Source organism: Rhododendron vialii, chromosome 10a (genome assembly GCF_030253575.1).
Source record: "Rhododendron vialii isolate Sample 1 chromosome 10a, ASM3025357v1".
In the NCBI taxonomy this organism is placed as follows: Eukaryota; Viridiplantae; Streptophyta; class Magnoliopsida; order Ericales; family Ericaceae; genus Rhododendron; species Rhododendron vialii.
The window spans coordinates 6,970,878-6,990,766 of NC_080566.1; the positions used below are offsets into that span (position 1 = coordinate 6,970,878).

The following is a 19,889-nucleotide window of genomic DNA, read 5'->3' on the forward strand; positions in this document are numbered from 1 at the left end:
CCATGAAAAAAGAAATACACCATTGAAATCGTACTAATTTTGTGACAAATTTCTGCAAATATTCTATGAATTCCATGATTTCACGAACCAAAGGAGAATAAAATATAATTTAATCGAAAATACATGAAAAACCATGAATACATAAAATATGAATAACCATGAAAAAAATAAGCCATGAAATAAATATATAAACCATGAATTCGCGATCCAAGCCTAGCCCTTGCCGACCAAGCATCGCCGACCACCGGCGACTCAAAATCATCCTTCCGAGTTGGGGTTTTCATAGAAACCGCATTCGGATTGTTGAGGAAGATCCGTGCGCCGATTTAATTTCTTTACCGGATGTTGGGCACAATGGAGGACTGGTGCCGATTTGGGATTTTCATAGAAACCGCATTCAGATTGTTGAGGAAGATCCATGAGCCAATTTTCTTCACTGGATGTTGCAGGACTTGCAACAATGAAGGACGTGTGTTTCGCCATTTAAGATTTCTTCCAAACAGGGGGATAAAAAATCAAATGGCTTGGGGTTTTCCATTTGAGGGGAACAAATCAATCAATATCTACTCGAGATTTGCGGGATTGTGCGGAGAAATATATGGAAACTGAAAGTCCAATTAAACAGTGGGACTTGAAGTCTTAAGATTCCATCCCAAAAATCATTATTATATATATATATATATATATATATATATATATATATATTTGCATGTAAGGGTACTTTTGGGATTAAAAAATAGTGAGGATGAAAACATAAGTGCCAAAATTGGGCAGGATGAAAATCTACGAGGGGTGGGTTCTGAGGATGATTCTTTAAGTCTCCCTTAATTTGATTAAAAATGAATAAGATACAAACGTTTTATTGAAATAATGTGTTTTTCGACCAATTGAGGGTAAAATGGTCATGTATTTTGATGTACAAATTATTTTTCATCGAAACCAATTTGGTAGGAAAGTAGATTGGACAAGCTTTCTAACGGTTCAAACCACTAGCAAATTGGAGTTCGGGAGTGTTTGGGGCAAGTCCGCAAATTTGGACTTGTTGTGCAATGTTCAGGATGCGCCTGGGCGCAAAGGAATGCGCCAGAGGCGCATTAATGCTGCATAGCATGTCAAATTTTGCGGACTTGCCCCGAACACCCCAGAACTCCAATTTTCTTGTGGTTTGTGACACTCTCTGCATTGGCAATGATTCTCTATATACTACATATGGGTATTCGGTATAGAATTGGGTTGGTACTGTGCAGTACCCTGCTTTGCACATTCGAGCCATTGGATCGCGCATCCGACGGCTTAGATGCAATCAACAATTGAGAGCCATTTATTGTCGAGATGAGATTCGAGTCATCGGATGCACGATTCAAAGACTCAGAGGTGCACAACACAGTGCTGCGCATACCACTGCCAACACCATCCCCTCCATTATCTACGGGGTATGCAAATAGCTGGGGAATATGGGAGGGAGAAAAAGGAACAGAAAAACGACTTTGAGATTAAATAGCTCCTTCATCTCCTTTTGAGAACAAAACAAAAAACTTACTCGAAACTTCTTCAAGGTTGGGTTCTGTAAGTACTAGCTTCTTGTGCCTCTCTTTATGCTTGAACAACCCTTGGAATTGTTGGGAATATTCCCCTAAATCAATCCCATGCGCAAACGGAAGCGTAATCGAAAAAATTAAACACGCAATAAACAAGGTAACAACAAACAAGAAAATAAGTGGTTTCCCGAACTAGGGTATACATCCACGGGAGAGAGAGATAATCCACTATACGAAAAATAAGAGGTTACAATGTGAGATGAAAAACTCTCCTCGAGCTCCTAACACTTGGCTCACTATGTTTTTCCCTCACCCCAACATCTCTATTTTTCCTCACATTACTCTCCTCTCACCTCACGGCCGGCCTACTCAGCAACTCCCGAAGGAGTTGTCCACTAACAGAAATCAATTCGTATGGGCTTCTTGTGGATCTCTTATGCTTTAACAATCCTTATTATGTTTAAAGGATTGCCTTTTTAGTCTCCTGCCAATTCGGACAAGAAAAACTCATTAAAAAATAAAATCAAAAAGATTTGTTGCATCACATGCACCTCAGGCACAATTCGAGTGCGGCCCAGATGCATTTAAGTTGCGTCTGGGTGCATCCATACTTTCTCTGATTTTGCAATGCGCCTTAGGCGCATTTGAATTGCTCATCGGGAGCATTCAGTTTTTTCTCTTTTGATACAGTGAAAGCAAAAAGTGCAAAATGTTTTCACAGTGAACTCCGTAATTCTGGATCAAACAAAAAACAAAAACTCTAGAGGTCATTGGTTCTTCTATTAGCCCATATGTTATTTGGCTATGCGACAAATCATTGTACTCAACGAAATATATATTAGAAAAGCTTTGGGGTGGTTTAGGCAAGCGGAACCGCACTCCTCTTATGAACGATACATTTCCTTTTGAACCGAGTTGGATGATGTTATTTTCTCAAAATACAATGATCGATCTTTAAGTCCACTTTTTTACCGTGAAACAAAACCACCGAATCGATTATTGCCCAACATTCAAATACTCTGAGAAATATATGATTACGATGTGTAGATAATTACCAGAACGGAAAAAACTACAATACACACCATCACATACGAATTTTGTGGCTGATTTTTACGACTATTTGTAGCTCACTTTATTAGCTTTTGTGGCTCATCTTACGAAAGTGTGTACAGTACACCTTTATGAATTTTGTGGCTTACTTTTATTAATTTTAGTGGCCCAATATATGAGATTTTCTGGTTTATATACGAATTTTTTGTGGTGTTGTATACGAAAAACTCTCTTGAGGAGCACCCCTCTGAGCTCGACTCACTCAGGTTATCTCTCACCCTTACCACAAGTTGTGCCTTGGGTGAATCATGATGATGAAAAGGTTTTTGAGTATTTAATGAAGTGTCGTGAGCCCAATGAATCTTGTGGCCGGGCACTCTTACAGAATGAACAAATACCCTAGAGCTGGGGAACTGGGCATCAAATGGAACTTAGAATGTGTAAATGGGCGCGAAAACATAATTTAGCCTTTGTCGCTCTGATGATCTTTGAATCACTCTCCCGTCGACAACCTTTACATAAATAAAATTTCATTATTTTAATTTTTCATTTCCATCATGTTTTAATACAGTGAATGCCTTATTTATTATTATATAATTGGTCTTAATCCGATTCAAAATGAAAACAATACGAGCGTTTTATTGAAATAATTTTTTTCCCGACCCATTGAGGGTAAAATGGTCATGTATTTTGATGTACAAATTAATTTTCATCAAAACTAATTCGGTAAGAAAGTAGATTGAACAAACTTTCTAACGGTTATAACCACTACGAATTGGAGTTCGGGAGTATCAGGGGCAAGTCCGCAAAGTTGGGACTTGTTGTGGCATTTCAAGATGCGCTCAGGGCGCAATTAGATGCGCCTGCGCGCGAAGGATTGCGCCTGAGATGCATTAATGCTGCTCAAACTTTGCGGACTTGCCCGGGACACATCCGAACTCCAATTTGCTCGTGGTTTGAACCGTTCGAAAGTTTGTCCAATTTACTTTCTATCCAAAGTAGTTTGGATAAAAAAATCTTTTGTACATCAAAAAAAGTGATCATTTTACCCTTGATGGGTCAAAATATGATTCATTCCGGTAAAACGCTTGTATGTTTCTCATTTTAAGTTGGATCAAGACCCAATGTATATGAATAAATAGAGATTTTAAATTACTAAAAGATGGCGGAATTCAGCCATAAGTCGTTTCATTCATGAAAACAGGATAGAAACATGACAACTACAAAAATCGCCGAAGCCTATGAGCACCACGTGAATCCGTGTATCCCAATTACATTGTAGTTACTGCTTAATTTAATTTATCGAGTATCAAATTGCTTAGGATAAACCCCAACACACCACCCACCCACCCACCCCCCCAGTTATCCCAATAGATAGATGGTTTCCCATCCTTTATTAGGGGTCAAGGTTGAACGTCTTTCTTTCTTCCCTTAAAACAAGATGATCAAGATATTTCGATAATGAGCGCTATATCATTCCTCGGATTGGAAGCCTGGCTAGTGGTTCGACCATGGCTAAATACTTTTTCAAGTTCTCTCTTTCAGTAACCGTCTACTGTGTGAGAGGAACAAAATAATTTTCTAGGGAAAGTCTCTAGACATAGAGAGCCTAACCTGCAGAAACCATGTTAATAACAAATCCTCTATGTCTCATGGTTGAGCAGTGCGTCGAGGATGAAAACCAAACACTCACGCACAAATTGAGAGAAACTTAACTATTATAGGATCATACGCAATAACATTATGAAAAACTCTCTTGAGGAGCACCCCTCTGAGCTCGACTCCCTCATGTTATCTCTCACCCTCACGACAAGTCTTGCATTGGGTGAATCCTGATGATGAAACGGTTTTTGATTATTTAATGAAGTGTGATGAGCCCAATGAATCTTGTGGCCGGGCACTCTCACAAAATGAATGAATAACATAGGATCATACGCAATAACATTACGAAAAACTCTCTTGACCAGCACCCCTCTGAGCTCGACTCCCTCAGGTTATCACTCACCCTCACCACAAGTCTTGCCTTGGGTGAATACTGATGATGAAACTTAGAATGTGGATGTGGGCATCAAATGGAACTTAGAATGTGTAAATGGGTGCAAAAATGTACTTTAGCCTTTGTCGCTCTAATGATCTATAAATCACTCCCCTTTGGACTACATTTACATAAACGAAACTTCATTATTTTAATTGTTCGTTTCCATCTTGTTTTAATAAAGTGAAAGCCTTATTTATTATTCTATAATTGGTCTTAGTCCGATTCAAAATGAAAACAATATGAGCGTTTTGTTGAAATATTTTTTTTTCCCGATCAATTGAGGGTAAAATGTTCATGTATTTTGATGTGCAAATTAATTTTCATTGGAACCAACTCGATAGGAAAGTAGATTGGACAAGCTTTCTATTGGTTCAAACCTCGAGCGAATTGGAGTTCGGGAGTGTCTGGGCAAGTCCGCAAAGTTGAGACTTGTTGTGGAATTTCAAGAAGCGCCCAGGGCGCATTTAGATGCGTCTGGGCACGAAGGATTGCGCCTGAGACGCATTAATGCTGCTCAAACTTTGCGGACTTGCCCCGGACACCACAAATTGCAATTTGAGCGTAGTTTGAACCGTTAGAAAGCTTGTCTAATTTACTTTCTATCTAAAGTAGTATGGATAAAAAATCATTTGTACATCAAATGAAGTGACCATTTTACCCTCAAATGGTCAAAATATGATTCATTCCTGTAAAACGCGTGTATGTTTCTCATTTTAAGTTGGATCAAGACCCATTGTATATCAATAAATAGAAATTTTAAAGTACTAAAAGATGGTGGAATCCAGCCATAAAAAAATTTGCGTTTCGTTCAAGAAAACTTGATGGAAACAAGACAACTACAAAAATCGCCGAAGTCTATGAGCACTTCGTGAATCCGTGTATCCCAATTACATTGTAGAGATCAAGACCAATGAATCTTGTGGCCGGGCACTCTCACAAAATGAACGAATAACATAGGATCATACGCAATAACATTACGAAAAACTCTTTGGAGGAGCACCCCTCTGAGATCGACTCCCTCAGGTTATCACTCACCCTCACCACAAGTCTTGCCCTGGGTGAATACTGATGATGAAACGGTTTTTGATTATTTGGTAAAGTGTTGTGAGCCCAATGAATTTTGTTGTCGGACACTCTTACAGAATGAACGAATATCCTAGAACTGGGGATGTAGGCATCAAATAAAACTTAGAATGTGTAAATTGGGTGCGAAAATGTACTTTAGCCTTTGTCGCTCTAATGATCTTTAAATCACTCTCCCTTTGACTACATTTACATAAACAAAACGTCATTATTTAAGTAGTTCATTTCCATCATGTTTCAAAAAAGTGAAAGCCTTATTTATTATTTTATAATTTGCCTTATTTATTTATTATTTTAAATTGGACAAGCTTTCTATCGGTTCAAACCTCGAACGAATTGGAGTTCGAGAGTGTCTGGGGCAAGTCCGCAAAGTTGGGACTTCTTGTGGAATTTCAAGATGCGCCCGGGGAGCTTTCAGATGCGCCTGGGCGCGCCTGGGGAGCTTTCAGATGCGCCTGGGCGCGAAGAATTGCGCCTGAGACGCATGAATGCTGCTCAAACTTTGCGGACTTGCCCGGAAACCCCAAATTGCAATTTGAGCGTGGTTTGAACCGTTAGAAAGCTTGTATAATTTACTTTCTATCTAAAGTAGTTTGGATAAAAAATTATTTGTACATCAAATGAAGTGACCATTTTACCCACAAAGGGTCAAATTATGATTCATTCCGGTCAAAATATGACCCATTGTATATGAATAAATAGAGATTTTATAGTACTAAAACATGGGGGAATCCAGCCATAAAAAAATTTGTGTTTCGTTCATGAAAACTTGATAAAAACAAGACAACTACAAAAATTGCCGAAGTCTATGAGCACCTCGTGAATCCGTGTATCCCAATTACATTGTAATTACTGCTGAATTTATTGAGTATAAGATTGCTTAGTTTCCCATCCTTTAATAGGGGTCAAGGTTGAACATCTTTATTCCTTCCCTTAAAACATGATGATCAAGATATTTCAATAATGAGCGCTATATCATTCCTCAGACGAGAAGCCTGGCTAGGTGTTCGACCATGGCTAAATACTTTCACAAGTACTCTCTTTCATGAAAACCGTCTACCGTGTGAGAGTAACAAAATAATTTTCTAGTTAAAGTCTCTACACATAAAGAGCCTAACCTGCAGAAATCTTATAGGCAGCAAATCCTCTATGTCTCATGGTCGTGGAGTGCATCGAGGATCAATACCAAACACTCACACACAAATTAAGAGAAACTTAATTATTATAGGATCATACACAATAACATTACAAAAAACTCTTTTGAGGAGCACCCCTCTGAGCTCGACTCCCTCAGGTTATCTCTCAACCTCACCACAAGTCTTGCCTTGGGTGAATCCTGATGACGAAACGGTTTTTGATTATTTGGTGAAGTGTGGTGAGCCCAATGAATCTTGTGGCCGGGCACTCTTACAGAATGAAGGAATACCCTAGAACTAGGGACGTGGCCATCAAATGGAACTTAGAATGTGTAAATGGGTGATGATCTTTGAATCACTCTCCCTTCGACCACCTTTACATAAATAAAACCTCAATATTTTCATTGTTCGTTTCCATCAAGTTTTAATACAGTGAAAGCCATATTTATTATTAAATAATTGGTCTTAATCTGATTCAAAATGAAAACAATACGAGCGTTTTATTGAAATAATTTTTTTCCCGACCAATTGAGGGTAAAATGGTCATATATTTTGATGTTCAAATCAATTTTCATCAAAACCAATTCAGTAGGAAAATAGATTGGACAAGCTTTCTAACGGTTCAAACCACGAGCGAATTAGAGTTCGAGAGTGTCTGGGGCAATTCCGCAAAGTTGGGACTTGTTGTGGCATTTCAAGATGTGCCCGGGGCGTAATTAGATGAGCCTGCGCGTGAAGGATTCCGCCTGAGACGCATTAATGCTGCTCAAACTTTGCGGACTTACCCCGGACACATCCGAACTCCAATTTGTTCGTGGTTTGAATCGTTTGAAAGCTTGTCCAATTTACTTTCTATCCAAAGTAGTTTGGATAAAAAAAATCTTTTGTACATCAAAATAAGTGATCATTTTACCCTCAATGGGTCAAAATATGATTCATTCCGGTAAAACGCGTGTATGTTTCTCATTTTAAGTTGGACTGTTGGATCAAGACCCATTGTATATGAATGAATAGAAATTTTAAATTACTAAAAGATGGCGGAATCCAGCCGTAAAAAAATTTGCATTTCGTTCATGAAAACTGAATAGAAACAAGACAACAACAAAAATCGCCATAGCCACTAAGGCTAAAACATGTTCTACGTTCAATTTGGTAATAAATTACTTTTTAAAGTAATTTCTTATTTGCTTAAGTGTTTTACAATGTTCATAGAGTATCCAAACTTTATCATAGCGGGGCTTAAATTTTTTCAAATTCAAATTTGGGTGTCTTGCTAAAACAACCAACACAACAAAAATTTAGAATATTTCCAAATGAGAACACCGAAAAGGATTAACAACTATCATCTTTAGTGCTGCCACTAGGGATTTCTGACATTCTCAAAATATTCTTAATCCGAAGACATTGGTAAAGTGATGGTGGTGTAGTAGGAGAAAAGGGAATAGAAAAGGACTTTGAGATTAAATAGCTCCTTCATCTCCTTTCGAGAACAACACAAAAATTAAGAAAAACAAAACATTTGCTCAAACTTCTTCAAGGCTTGGCTATGCAATTATCTGCACATCATGATCATATATTTCTCAGAGTATTTGGGTGTTGGGCAATAATTGGTTCGTAAAGTGTCGCTTCACTCAAAAAAAGTGGACTGAAATATCGTTGTATTTTGTAGAGACCCGTAAAAAAAGAAATTTTTTTTTTAAGAAATGTTACAGTCGTTGGTAAAGGCAAAATTAGTAGAAAACGAGAAATGACGCGGTTATTTAATTTGGGGTAAATTTGCTGGAAATTAGAAGTTCGGGATGCAAATGTAAAGTGCATTGGTGTGTGTAGGGAATTATGTTCCCCCACTTGTTTCTTTTTGGGGGCGACTATTCGCAGCCCCGTATTTTCTCTCTTAGCCCACTACATTTCGGTAAATAGTTGTTGAAAATCATACATAACATTTCGGTAAATAGCTATTGAAAACAAGATTATATTTCGGTAACTACATGTCGAAAATATGTTCAACCTTCGGTAAACAACTGTCGAACATACATTTTCGGTAAATAGCTGTTGAAAAAAATATTATATTTCAGTAATTGTATGCTGAAAATGTATTCCAACTTCGGTAACTAACTGTCGAATATAATTGGAAATTTTTAACAGGCTAAGGGAGAAAATACGGGGCTGCGAATAGTCCCCCCCTTCTTCTTTCCCAGGCACACCCACACACATCACAATCTCTCTCTCTCTCTCTCTCTCTCTCTCTCTCTCTCTCTCTCTCTCTCTCTCTCTCTCTCTCCTTGATTTCATCTACTTGGGGCGTGATTCCAGACAAAGTCCAAGAATTAAAGTTGTTCTATGGAACGAGGGCTACCTATCCATCCAAGAAAAATTACGATCGGGGCACGTGGGAACTCGGTTGACTCGGTCAAAGGGTTGGGTTTTGCTCAAAACCCATGAGGTAGGGATTTCCTATGCTTGTTATGCGTTTGTATGTTGATTATGTTGATAGATCGTGCTTAAAATCGTTGTTTGAGGCTATCTCTTTCATTTCCGAAATTTTGCAGAACAAAGTCTTTGTTTTTGGGATTTTACGCCTTCTTAAGCTTAGAATTGAATTTTGGCTCCTTCGTATGAAATAGAGTAGACTTAAAGCCCATTCTAATTCCGCTAGAATCATATGAAACCGTTGAGAATTGAATTAATGGTGGATTTTAGAAAACTGGTCACGAATCTGTCACGTTGTTGTTTGACAGATTCGTATTGCTTCTGTAAATGCCTGTTTAGCCATATTTCGAGTGCGAATTTGACTAGGGTTCCTTCGCATCTTTTGTACCTAGTTTAATTGCACAGCTATCGGGACTAGAATCGTTCAAAAATATTAAGAACTCGATTTATGGGGATTTTTAGAAGATTGCCCTGTAATCTTAAAATCATTCCTAAGTTTGAAAGATCATATCGTATGACTCGTCGAGCGTATCTGTGCCACTGGTTTTTGTTAGCATAGTTGGAGTATCGTTGTAAAGGTCATAGTAGCGTAAAGGAGTTCGTGAACATCATAGACTATAAGGAATATTGTGACATGCATAATTGGTAGAGAAGTACTTGTCTGATTAAATTGAGAAATGACTAGATGGTTTGGTGTTTGTAAATTGGAAACGCGAATTGAAATGTGAATAACAAACGGACACAACGAGAACATTCAGGACTCATCGATGGGTGAGTGTCTGGCAGAGGACATCGGGGTCCTTTAACTGGCCCGGCAGGAGCTAAATGCTCATATTGGATACTTCCGGACTCATCTATGGGTGAGTGCCTGGCAGAGGACTTCGGGGTCCTTTAACTGGCCCGGCAGGAGCTAAATGCTCATATTGGATACTTCAAGACCTCCTTATGGGTAAGGTGACTGGCAGAGGACATCGGGGTCCTTTAATTGGCCCGGCAGGAGCTTAGGCTCAAACACATGATACGAAATTGGTTTATGAAGTTGATAAAAGAGATTTTGGTTTTGGTTTTGGTTTTGGTTTTGGTTAAAGGATTTTGATAAAAATCCTTTGGCATTCTAAGCGAATCAACGGTTTCAGGTATTTGGGCACAAATCAACGGATTTCGGTATTCTGGCTCGAATCAACAGAGTGAGTATTTTTCTACTCTGTTTTGATATAAAAAGGAATGAGAAAATGAAATTGCATGGTAATGAACGAAAGACGAATGAGAACTAAACGTGGTATTTATAAATATCAAGATTTGTGATAACAAATGAAATGTGACTAAAACTGTTGAGGACGACTGAAACCCAAATTAATGGTATGTTTAGGCTGAAGTAGGAATATTAGCAATTCTAGCTTAGTGTGCGAATGGTTAGGATTGTCTAGAATCCCTTGGCTGTAGTATGCTGCATGTTGAGGATCATGTGAACTTTGGGCTTATCTGTTGATATTCATTCACACTTGAGGCATAACTTATTATATTTTCATATAACTTGAGTATAGAATTATCTACTGGGCGCATGTATGCTCAACCCTATCATTTTCAGGTACAAAAACAAGGAAGTTGGCATGGCGTGCATATTGTACATATTGATCATGTCTTTCAAAGGTATAAAAGAGGCGATTATTTGCATTTGATTTGAAAGAAGTAATTTGGAAAGGCATTTGATACAGCTGTAATATTATTTTCTTCAATCATTGGCATTTCGATAACTTGAGGCCATTGAGCCAAAAATGTAATATTTGAATCTTATTTGAGAACAGGGGAAAGGAAGATCTTTTGGGTATTAATTGTATTATTACGATGACTTTATTTATCAAAAGAGTATTCTTTATTTATGTTGAAAATCGAGGGTGTGACATATTTTGAGGAAATAACATCATCCAACCTGGTTTTGGAGGTGTATCGTTCATAATTAAGGGAGAGCGCGGTTCCGCGTGCCTCAAACACCCCCACAGACTTTTCGAAGATATTTTGGTTGACTGTTTGATTACTTTTACTGGTGTCATTATGCAATTCTTCTAGCATAAAATCCTACATAATCTCACATAGAATATAAAATTTTCAACCGTACCAAATTGGACAGGCAATAAAAAAAAATACCAAATTGGACATGACATGTTGATGCGCCGGGCGCAACTTAAATGTGCTGGGGCACACTCGAATGGCACCTGAGGTGCATGTGATGCCGCAAATATTTTTAATTTGTTTTTTACTGAGTTTTAGACAGTAAATAGCTGACACATCTGCGGATGTCAAGCAAATTTATTTGGTTCTAGACATGAAGTTGAAGAATCCTTTGAACTTGGTTTGGGTGAGGTGCGCCAGGCCAAGGCAATAGTGCAACACCAAAGCGACGCATGAGAGACCCACGTAGGCGTACCGTAGTGGGCCCTCCCCCTCAAAAAATTAATTTAATAAAGAGCGAGCCGATGGCCCACATATCAAATATTAAACAAATAAGAATAGATACTACACTGGATCTTAGCCAGAAGGCCGAGAAAGCTATGTCTTCCTTTCTCTTGGGCTATTTATTTTATAGTCACATTTTCTCTCCTCGTTATTCTGCATAGTCGATGTGGGAAACAAACCCCAAAATTGCAAACTGGGTTTTGCTTTACTGGGTTTGTGCCGTCAGTTCGACTCGGTTGTTTGAAGCCTATGAGCACATTGTGAATCCATGTATCCCAGTTACATTGTAGTAACTGTTGAATTTATTGAGTATCAAGTTGCTTAGGATAAACCACACCCCACCCCCCCGAAATTAGCTCTATAGATAGCTGGTTTTCCATCCTTTATTAGAGGTCAAGGTTGAACGTCTTTCTTCCTTTGATAATGAGCACTATATCATTCCTCGGATGAGAAGCCTGGCTAGGTGTTCGACCATGGCTAAATACTTTCTCAAGTTCTCTCTTTCAGTAACCGTCTACCACATGTGGTGTGAGAGGAACAAAATAATTTTCTAGGGAAAGTCTTTAGACATAGAGAGCCTAACCTGCAGAAACATTGTTGACATCAAATCCTCTATGTCTCAAGGTTGTGTAGTGCGTCGAGGATCAAAACCAAACACTCACACACAAATTGAGAGAAACTTAACTATTATACGATCATACACAATAACAATACGAAAAACTCTCTTGAGGAGCACCCCTCTGAGCTCGACTCCCTCAGGTTATCTCACACCCTCACCATAAGTCTTGACTTGGGTGAATCCTGATGATGAAACGGTTTTTGATTATTTGTGTATTTCTGCAATACAATGATGGATGTGTATGTGAAATGTGGGTACATTGGTTATGCTTGTCGGGTGTTTGATGAAATGTCTGAAAGGGATTTGGTGTCCTGGACTACAGTGATTTTGGGTTATGTTTACGAAAGAAATGTAACTGATGCTTTTGAATTGTTCCGTGAAATGCAATTGAAGTTGGAACCCGGTCCGGTGACGGTGGTGGTCATGTTGCAAGCGTGTTGTTCTTATAGAAGACTGGTTGAAGGGAGGCAATTGCATTCTTATGTGATGAAAAGAGGGTTTCTGATTACGGGTTCTCTTCAGAATTCAATTTTGAAAATGTACAGTAATGCGGGTAGTATCAATGAGGTAGAAATCTTTTTCAGTGAAATTGAGAGAAGGGATGTTGTTTCGTGGAATATCTTGATTTCTTGGTACATCTCAAGAAAGGATATTATGTGTAGGGGGCCAAATTTCCCTCAGTTCATAAGGTCCAAAAGGGGTACCGTCATATCTCGGAAGGACCATAAGGTGTTATCTTTGTTCATATTTAAGTTTCAGGACTTTCATTTATTATCTTGCCAAAGCCACATCATTATAGCCAAACGATTTCAACAAGTAAAGTATTATTCCACAAGTATTGCCGAACATTTGTCTTAAGTACGCTCGGGATTCTTTATATCGCTCGGCAGTTCTTAGTATCGCTCGGCAGTACATAGTATCGTTCGGCAGCTCTTTGTATCGCTCAAAAGTTAATTCTTTATGTTGCTCGGAGTACTTCACCAGCTCGACAGACATCTTTATCGTTCGGTAAAATATACGGTCGCTCGCTATTGCTCGGTATATGGACGCGGTAAGTTGTGACCTTCTGGAAGTTTCTAGAAGCTTCCTTGGCACTTTTACCTAGCTTACTTCCTAAGTCTCCTAAACTTTCCATTTATAGTAACTTTCTATTAATAGCTTTTACTTAGTCGTTAAGTTACACTCACCTCTTTCTCTATATAACCAAAGCTCTTCCCTCAACTAAGGTACACAACACTCCTCTCCTAACTAAATGGCTTATATTCCTTGCTTTATGTTTCGATTTATCTTCCCCGGGTACTAACTAGCTCGTCGGAGGCTCTACCCGGAGGAACCCCCCTCCGGTTTACAGGTACTAGGCTCGGCGCCAACCACCCCAAGCTCGGAAGACACATTTCCAGACTCGGCGAGCCCCTACACCGTTCAACAGAAGGAGGAAAGGATTTAAGTGGAATTCACTCCCCACATTATGGAAGTTGACAAGTGCTTTAACAAAATGCAAGGTGAAATAAGGCCTAGCAGTGAGACATTGACCTTGATTATTTCAGCTTCTGGGAAAAATGGTGATCTTTTTCAGGGCGAAAGATTGCATGGTGTTGCTATTAAAAGTGGACTTTATGACAATGTTCTTCAAACTTCATTGTTGGATTTTTATGCAAAGTGTGGGGACATGGAGGTAGCAGCTCAAATTTTTGGAGAAATTCCCTTTAAGAATAACATTACTTGGAGTGCTATGATATCACGTCTCGTTGATGGAGGGCATTTTGAGGATGCCATAGAACTATTCCGGCAAATGCGCAACGGAAGTACAGAACCTATGGCTGAAATCTTTAAAAGCCTTGTCGTTATGTATACCCTTATGGGCGCGCTGAAACTGGGTAAAGGAATCCACGCTTACCTTATCAAGAATTTACTTTCTAATTCCCCTGAAGAAGATACTCCCTTAGAAACCTCTATCTTAAACATGTATGCAAGATGTGGAAGCTTTTCTTATGCTAGAATATTTTTTGATAGGATGGTCAATAGAGATCTTGTGACATGGACGTCGATGATTGAGGGCTGTGGAGCCCATGGGCTAGGTTTTGAGGCCCTGCAACTTTTTCATCAAATGGTGGAAGAAGGCATAGAGCCGAATAGTGTGACCTTCTTGAGCTTATTATCTGCCTGTAGCCACTCTGACATTCTAAGTAAAGGTTGTGGAGTCTTTTATGCCATGAAATAGAGATTTGGAATGGAACCCGATCTGAATCATTACACTTGTGTCGTGGATTTGTTGGGTCGATTTGTGAAGCTCAAAGAGGCATTAGCTATAATTCTAAAACTAGTGGCTTTTTCGGATGGTAGGATTTGGGGCGCGCTATTTGCAGCCTGTAGAGTTCATGGGAACCAAACACTAGGGGAATATGCAGCAAAAAGGCTCTTGGATTTGGAACCCAGTAATGCTGGCTATTGCACTTTACTTAGTAACATTCAAGCTGTTGATGAAAGGTGGGATGAAGTTGAAGAAGTGCGGAGACGTATGAAAGACAACGATTCGATGAAGGAGCCCGGGTGGAGCTGCGTCGAAGCCAATGGATTGATCCATGGTTTTGTGTCTTGTGATCGGTTACACCCACAAATTGTCGAAATTTAGGAGACAGTGGATGTTTTAAGCAGGAAAATGCATGAAGTTGGTTGTAAATTGAATAGCTGATTTCTTGAGCTATTGAATTACCCTAACTTTCATCGAGGAATTCCATCGAACAAGAACACATTTACTGTAATTTTCCATTTTGATTGCACCCAGATGAAGTCCTTTGACATAGATGTTAACCATGCAAGGTTTTACTATTTCGCTAGCTAAACAATGTCTACTCCCAAAACATTTGAAGTACCCCGTGTACACAAGTTTATCCACACATATCCTTCCACAAAACATTTTTCAATCCAAACATGGAATACGGTGTCGTCTTCTCTCTTCTTTTTTTATATCAACAGTCAAGCATCGCATATCATTTCAAAGGCCTAACAACACTTACGACACAAGGGTAAACACCGTGGAAATTAGTTTATCCACTAATGTGCCTCATCCCTTCTTTGCAAATGAAACCTTTACATTCAAATTCACACAATCAATCAAATCAGCAGTTCCAACTCTTTTAATGAGGAATTATTTGCTCAACATTTCATGAATGCACAATGCCCCTCCCGACCAATTCGGTCATGAGCTCATAAGTTTCATTTCCGAATCCTTCCTAGGTTCACATGTACACTTTAGGATTCAATTTAGAACACATTTTTAGGGAGTGCATTGGAGATGCTCTCTTATCAAGTAATTATTAGATGGTCTTGAGGCACCGTCGCGTGGTTTCCCAACGCCCTTTTCACCACACATTCATGTGATATACATAACACTTTTTCCTAAGCCTCACGAAAACATATAGTGAAAAGGATGTGGTGACACCGCCACATAGCTAAGAAGAAACCTTGGCTGGTTCCCTCCGGTATGAATGTCCATATTTTAGTATCAGATATATGCATCCGACAACAAAAGGACAGGTATCATATAGCACAATGGCTAGCATCAAACAATAGTGCAACAACCAGAGATTCCATAAATCCCCACACAAAAAACTACAAACATAGAATAAGCACAAATATAAAGTTAACCAATACACCTCAGTAATGGTACGTAGACCAGAAAAAACTCTCTTGTCAATGGCTAGAAACAAATGCGACACTAGTTTTGTAAAGTGAAAAAACGGAAAAACACTTAGCTAATTTCAAACGAACAGCTATTATGTAAAAATGAAATAATACCACTGAACATGCAGCTTTTCATCATGGCCATAGCGCTGGATGTTTTTATGGGTGGTGTGACACATTAGAGGATATGAGCTACGGCTTCTAAAGATTAACCTTGTTTCTTCCCAATTTGCTTCTAATTTTGCGCAACATCATTAACCATTATACCCTAGCAGCTACTACTGTTTGAGAAACCATAGAACATATGTTATACACATCTACAGAAAGAGACTAAAATTGGTGACAAATTCCGCAATTAATAACTTGCATCATAACCCCCTACCAGCCAAAGAGTACAAATACTCTCCTTGATCCACTAATGAGCTACACTTAGGTGTCTTCCTTGTGCAAATGCAGGTAATTCAAGGACTGGGTTTTGACAAGCAAATCCAATTTCATCAAGTGGTCAATTGTTTCTCGTGGTTCAGAAAGCAGTTTAATGTGTTTCTTAACATGAGTGTGACAAAGTCAGATGAATGATTAAGACGAAATTTGTAATCAAGGAAATTCAATTTCAAAACACATTCAAAAAAACCCAAGCTAATTTAACTTGTCGTGTCTTCAGATGAGATTGACAAAGTCGGAAATATCGAAATAGTATGATTAAGACCTTATTTGGAGGCAACCGAATCCCGTTATGCAAAATATAGTACAACTTATCAAAAAATATATATACATGCAAAATATAGTACAGAAAAGACAAGTAAAATCAAGACACAAGATACTGAACATGGCTATCAATCGTCCAAGCCATGAAACTCAAACCTTTCCATCCTTTGCATACCGGAAGAAACCGCCTTAGAGGAGACCTCTCAGAAGCTGATGTGAACCATTCATTTACCTTCTTTATCCTTTGGCAGTACTGCAAATGACAACAACCACCTAAAGGACTCACAAGCCCATTGCGCGGCACAAAACTTGTTTTCCAACTGCTCAAAATTTACAAAAGCCCATAGGGGAGTTATTGCTATGACTCAACGTGTCCATCATGCTAATTGTGTCTCTTGACCGAAACCAAGCTCTCCGTATATAGAAGAACTTGCATATTTGGGGGTGGAGGCCAACCTCGTACTTGATCATGGACTTGATACTCCTTTCTTTCTTGGGTATTAAGGTTGTACGACATCATTTGTCCATAGCCGCTCTCCACAAGGAACTCACCATTTTGTCGAAACCCCAATGCCCAGTCAACTCCCTGGAAAGGTCCGATGGTGAACTTTTTAGTCCACAACACCTCAACATCCTCTTCATTCATTACCCATATGTCAAAGGACTTCTCCATCAAAAACTCCCCAGGTTCAAAGAAAAATGGATTTGACCACCAGTTTGGATAAATAACCATGGCAAGGGAATCATTCAAGACAAAAAGTTTCATTTCACTGTACTGGTCTGACAGGCAAACTTCTGGCACAGGCATTTGTTCAAATACCTCGTAGGTCATGCTAAACGCCATAATCACTGCACCACCATTATGGTGACGGTAGGCGTACCAGAAACAATCCCCATTCCACGATGCGTACGAATCATGACAACAGTGGAAACCGGACTGGATAGGGGACTGAGTGTGAACTTCCCTCCAAGAATCTGTACTCGAGTCATATATTTCAATCATTTCATCAATGCCCCTAGTGGGTATATCCGTACTCATCATGGCAAATCTAACCACTTTATAACCACCTGTAAAGTGATCGTACCCAAATCCCAAATTGGTAATATGATCATTTTTGTAAGCAGGAGGAGGAAGTACCCTGAATTCTTTCATTGAAGGGTTGCATAACACAAGGGGGGAGTTCAAACCGAATCGGGAGAGACAAACGACGCCATAACAAGGACCCAAGATCTGCAGGTGTTTGATATCTAGACCAGTGGAAGATATGTCTATATCCTCAACTGGGGTTTCGTTTGTGACGAAGGATAATACGACGCCGCCGCTGCCGTCGTTAAGGAATCGCTTAACGAGGAGGCAATCGGTGTTTTCGGCGGCGGCGATTGAGGCGATGCGACAGTGGTGGAGGTAAATAAAGTTAGGGTTTTGGATGAAAGCATACCAGTTTTTGCAGACTGACTTCAATTGAAGAAGGGTTTTCACTGGAAGCCTCCACAGAATCTCCATGAGCAGATCTTCAGATAGGTTTTCGATCGCCATTTTGATTTGATGGTGCGAGGGATCCAAGATATATATGGTTGATTTGATGGTGCGAGGGATCCAAGATATGTCTGGTTGTTTTATAGCGCTCTCTCTCTCTCTCTCTCTCTCTCTCTCTCTCTCTCTCTCTCTCTCTCTCTCTCTCTCTCTCTCGGCAAAACACTATCCCACCCTTTGGCCGTTACTGAATTTTCAGGCTTATTTGGATCGAAGGAGGGGGTTCACCGGAAGCCTCCACAGAATCTCCATGAGCAGATCTTCAGATAGGATTTCCATCGCCATTTTTGCATTTGCTACCAGTGATGAAGAGTAGTTGTCGTTTAAGGAGTATAAATAAAAAATAAAAAATTTCCCGTGGAGGAGCCTATGTACTTTTTACCCTGTAAAATTTAGTATTTTAATAATTTGACTTATATATATAGTATATTTTTTGTAAAACTACGTACAAATTGGAATTTTTGGATAAAATATACATTATTTTTCATGTATATTTTACAGAAATTGATTTTCGCCCTCCATTTTTTACTGATTGCGCTTTAATTTTAACGCGAAGTTATTAGTAACTTAATAACCAAAATGGAGCTCCAACAATAAAAAAAAATGAAGCGCGAATATTAATTTCCTATTTTACTATTCAGTTTTTTTACATCAAATGAAAGAACTTATTACTTCTTTTCGCCTACAAGACTTTAATTGTGCGTGCAAAACTGCACCAATGTATGCTAGTCACGAGGATGGGAAGCATCGAAGCAAGTTTAAATGCGTAGAGATACACATCTTTACGGTACTTCCGTAAATAGTCACAGTCGTCCCAAAGTATCCGAATTTTAATGAAATTTTTCCAGGTCCCGACCGTCCAGAACACTTTTAGACGGTTACGATTGAGTGTTGCATCTCCATAAACAAGATTTTCTCAAATGTGTAAATCATCACGCCGGATCAAAAAATTAAAAAAAATCACACGCATTATGTCTGTCGACTAAATCCAAGTTCTTTTGTGTACAAGAGAATGGCTGTAAACATCGTGGAGGAGAATGAACGGACACTTGATACTCCTCCAAACTGTTGGCCTGTTGGGTATGAAGGTTGTACGGCATCATCTGTTTAGCGCTGCTCCCTCCAAGAGTAACTCGCCATTTTGCCGAAATCCATAACGTAAAGTTGGGTTTTTGGAGGGTGAACATAATTAAATTCGTTTTCCCCTTAGATGAGTGTAAAAACTTCTCGAATGGGTATTTCATTGAACACTTCGTAGAATCTTAGGTCATATACTAAACGCAACCCGTTTCATTAAAGGAAATAAGTGGAGTACTTTTTTTTTTTTTTATTAAAGGCCAATTCTAACAGGTGCCCGGCACAACTTTAAGCATATTAAATGAGGTAAAAGTTGGTATGCAGTATGCACCATTCTAACTTGAAAGAATAATTAATGATGTACATTGATAAATTATGTGTTCTCCAATTACTGTCATTAATGATCTTAGTAGTATCAAATAGGGTCAAATCTACCCCTGTATCAAATTTTACTATCTCTGTATTACTTATGTAGTTTGGTTATAAAAAAATTCATAACTATTAACTACTCCATGTTTTATGTTTGCTTTATACGGTT

General features: G+C 38.9%; 2 protein-coding genes, 1 long non-coding RNA gene and 1 other non-coding gene across 4 annotated transcripts; 2 read left to right on the forward strand and 2 right to left on the reverse strand.

The window, feature by feature from the left end:
• The first annotated feature begins 9,757 nt into the window (after positions 1 to 9,757).
• LOC131304560 (uncharacterized) lies at positions 9,758 to 10,342 on the forward strand. Its single transcript, XR_009192425.1, has 2 exons — positions 9,758 to 10,139; positions 10,230 to 10,342. It is a non-coding gene; the product is annotated as an uncharacterized LOC131304560 (long non-coding RNA).
• A 1,289-nt stretch (positions 10,343 to 11,631) lies between these two features.
• Positions 11,632 to 11,826, reverse strand: LOC131305731 (U2 spliceosomal RNA). Its single transcript, XR_009193294.1, has one exon. It is a non-coding gene; the product is annotated as a U2 spliceosomal RNA (small nuclear RNA).
• Positions 11,827 to 13,843: 2,017 nt separating this feature from the next.
• Positions 13,844 to 14,569, forward strand: LOC131302816 (pentatricopeptide repeat-containing protein At2g33760-like). Its single transcript, XM_058329610.1, has one exon. It carries the CDS (start codon positions 13,844 to 13,846, stop codon positions 14,567 to 14,569), a length of 726 nt encoding a protein of 241 aa, XP_058185593.1.
• Positions 14,570 to 15,888: 1,319 nt separating this feature from the next.
• LOC131302818 (F-box protein At3g20690-like) lies at positions 15,889 to 18,277 on the reverse strand. Its single transcript, XM_058329611.1, has 3 exons — positions 17,204 to 18,277; positions 16,916 to 16,993; positions 15,889 to 15,960 (listed from the first exon to the last, which is right to left on the reverse strand). The coding sequence occupies exons 1-3, from the start codon at positions 18,275 to 18,277 to the stop codon at positions 15,889 to 15,891; spliced, it is 1,224 nt and encodes a 407-aa protein (XP_058185594.1).
• Positions 18,278 to 19,889: the final 1,612 nt, after the last annotated feature.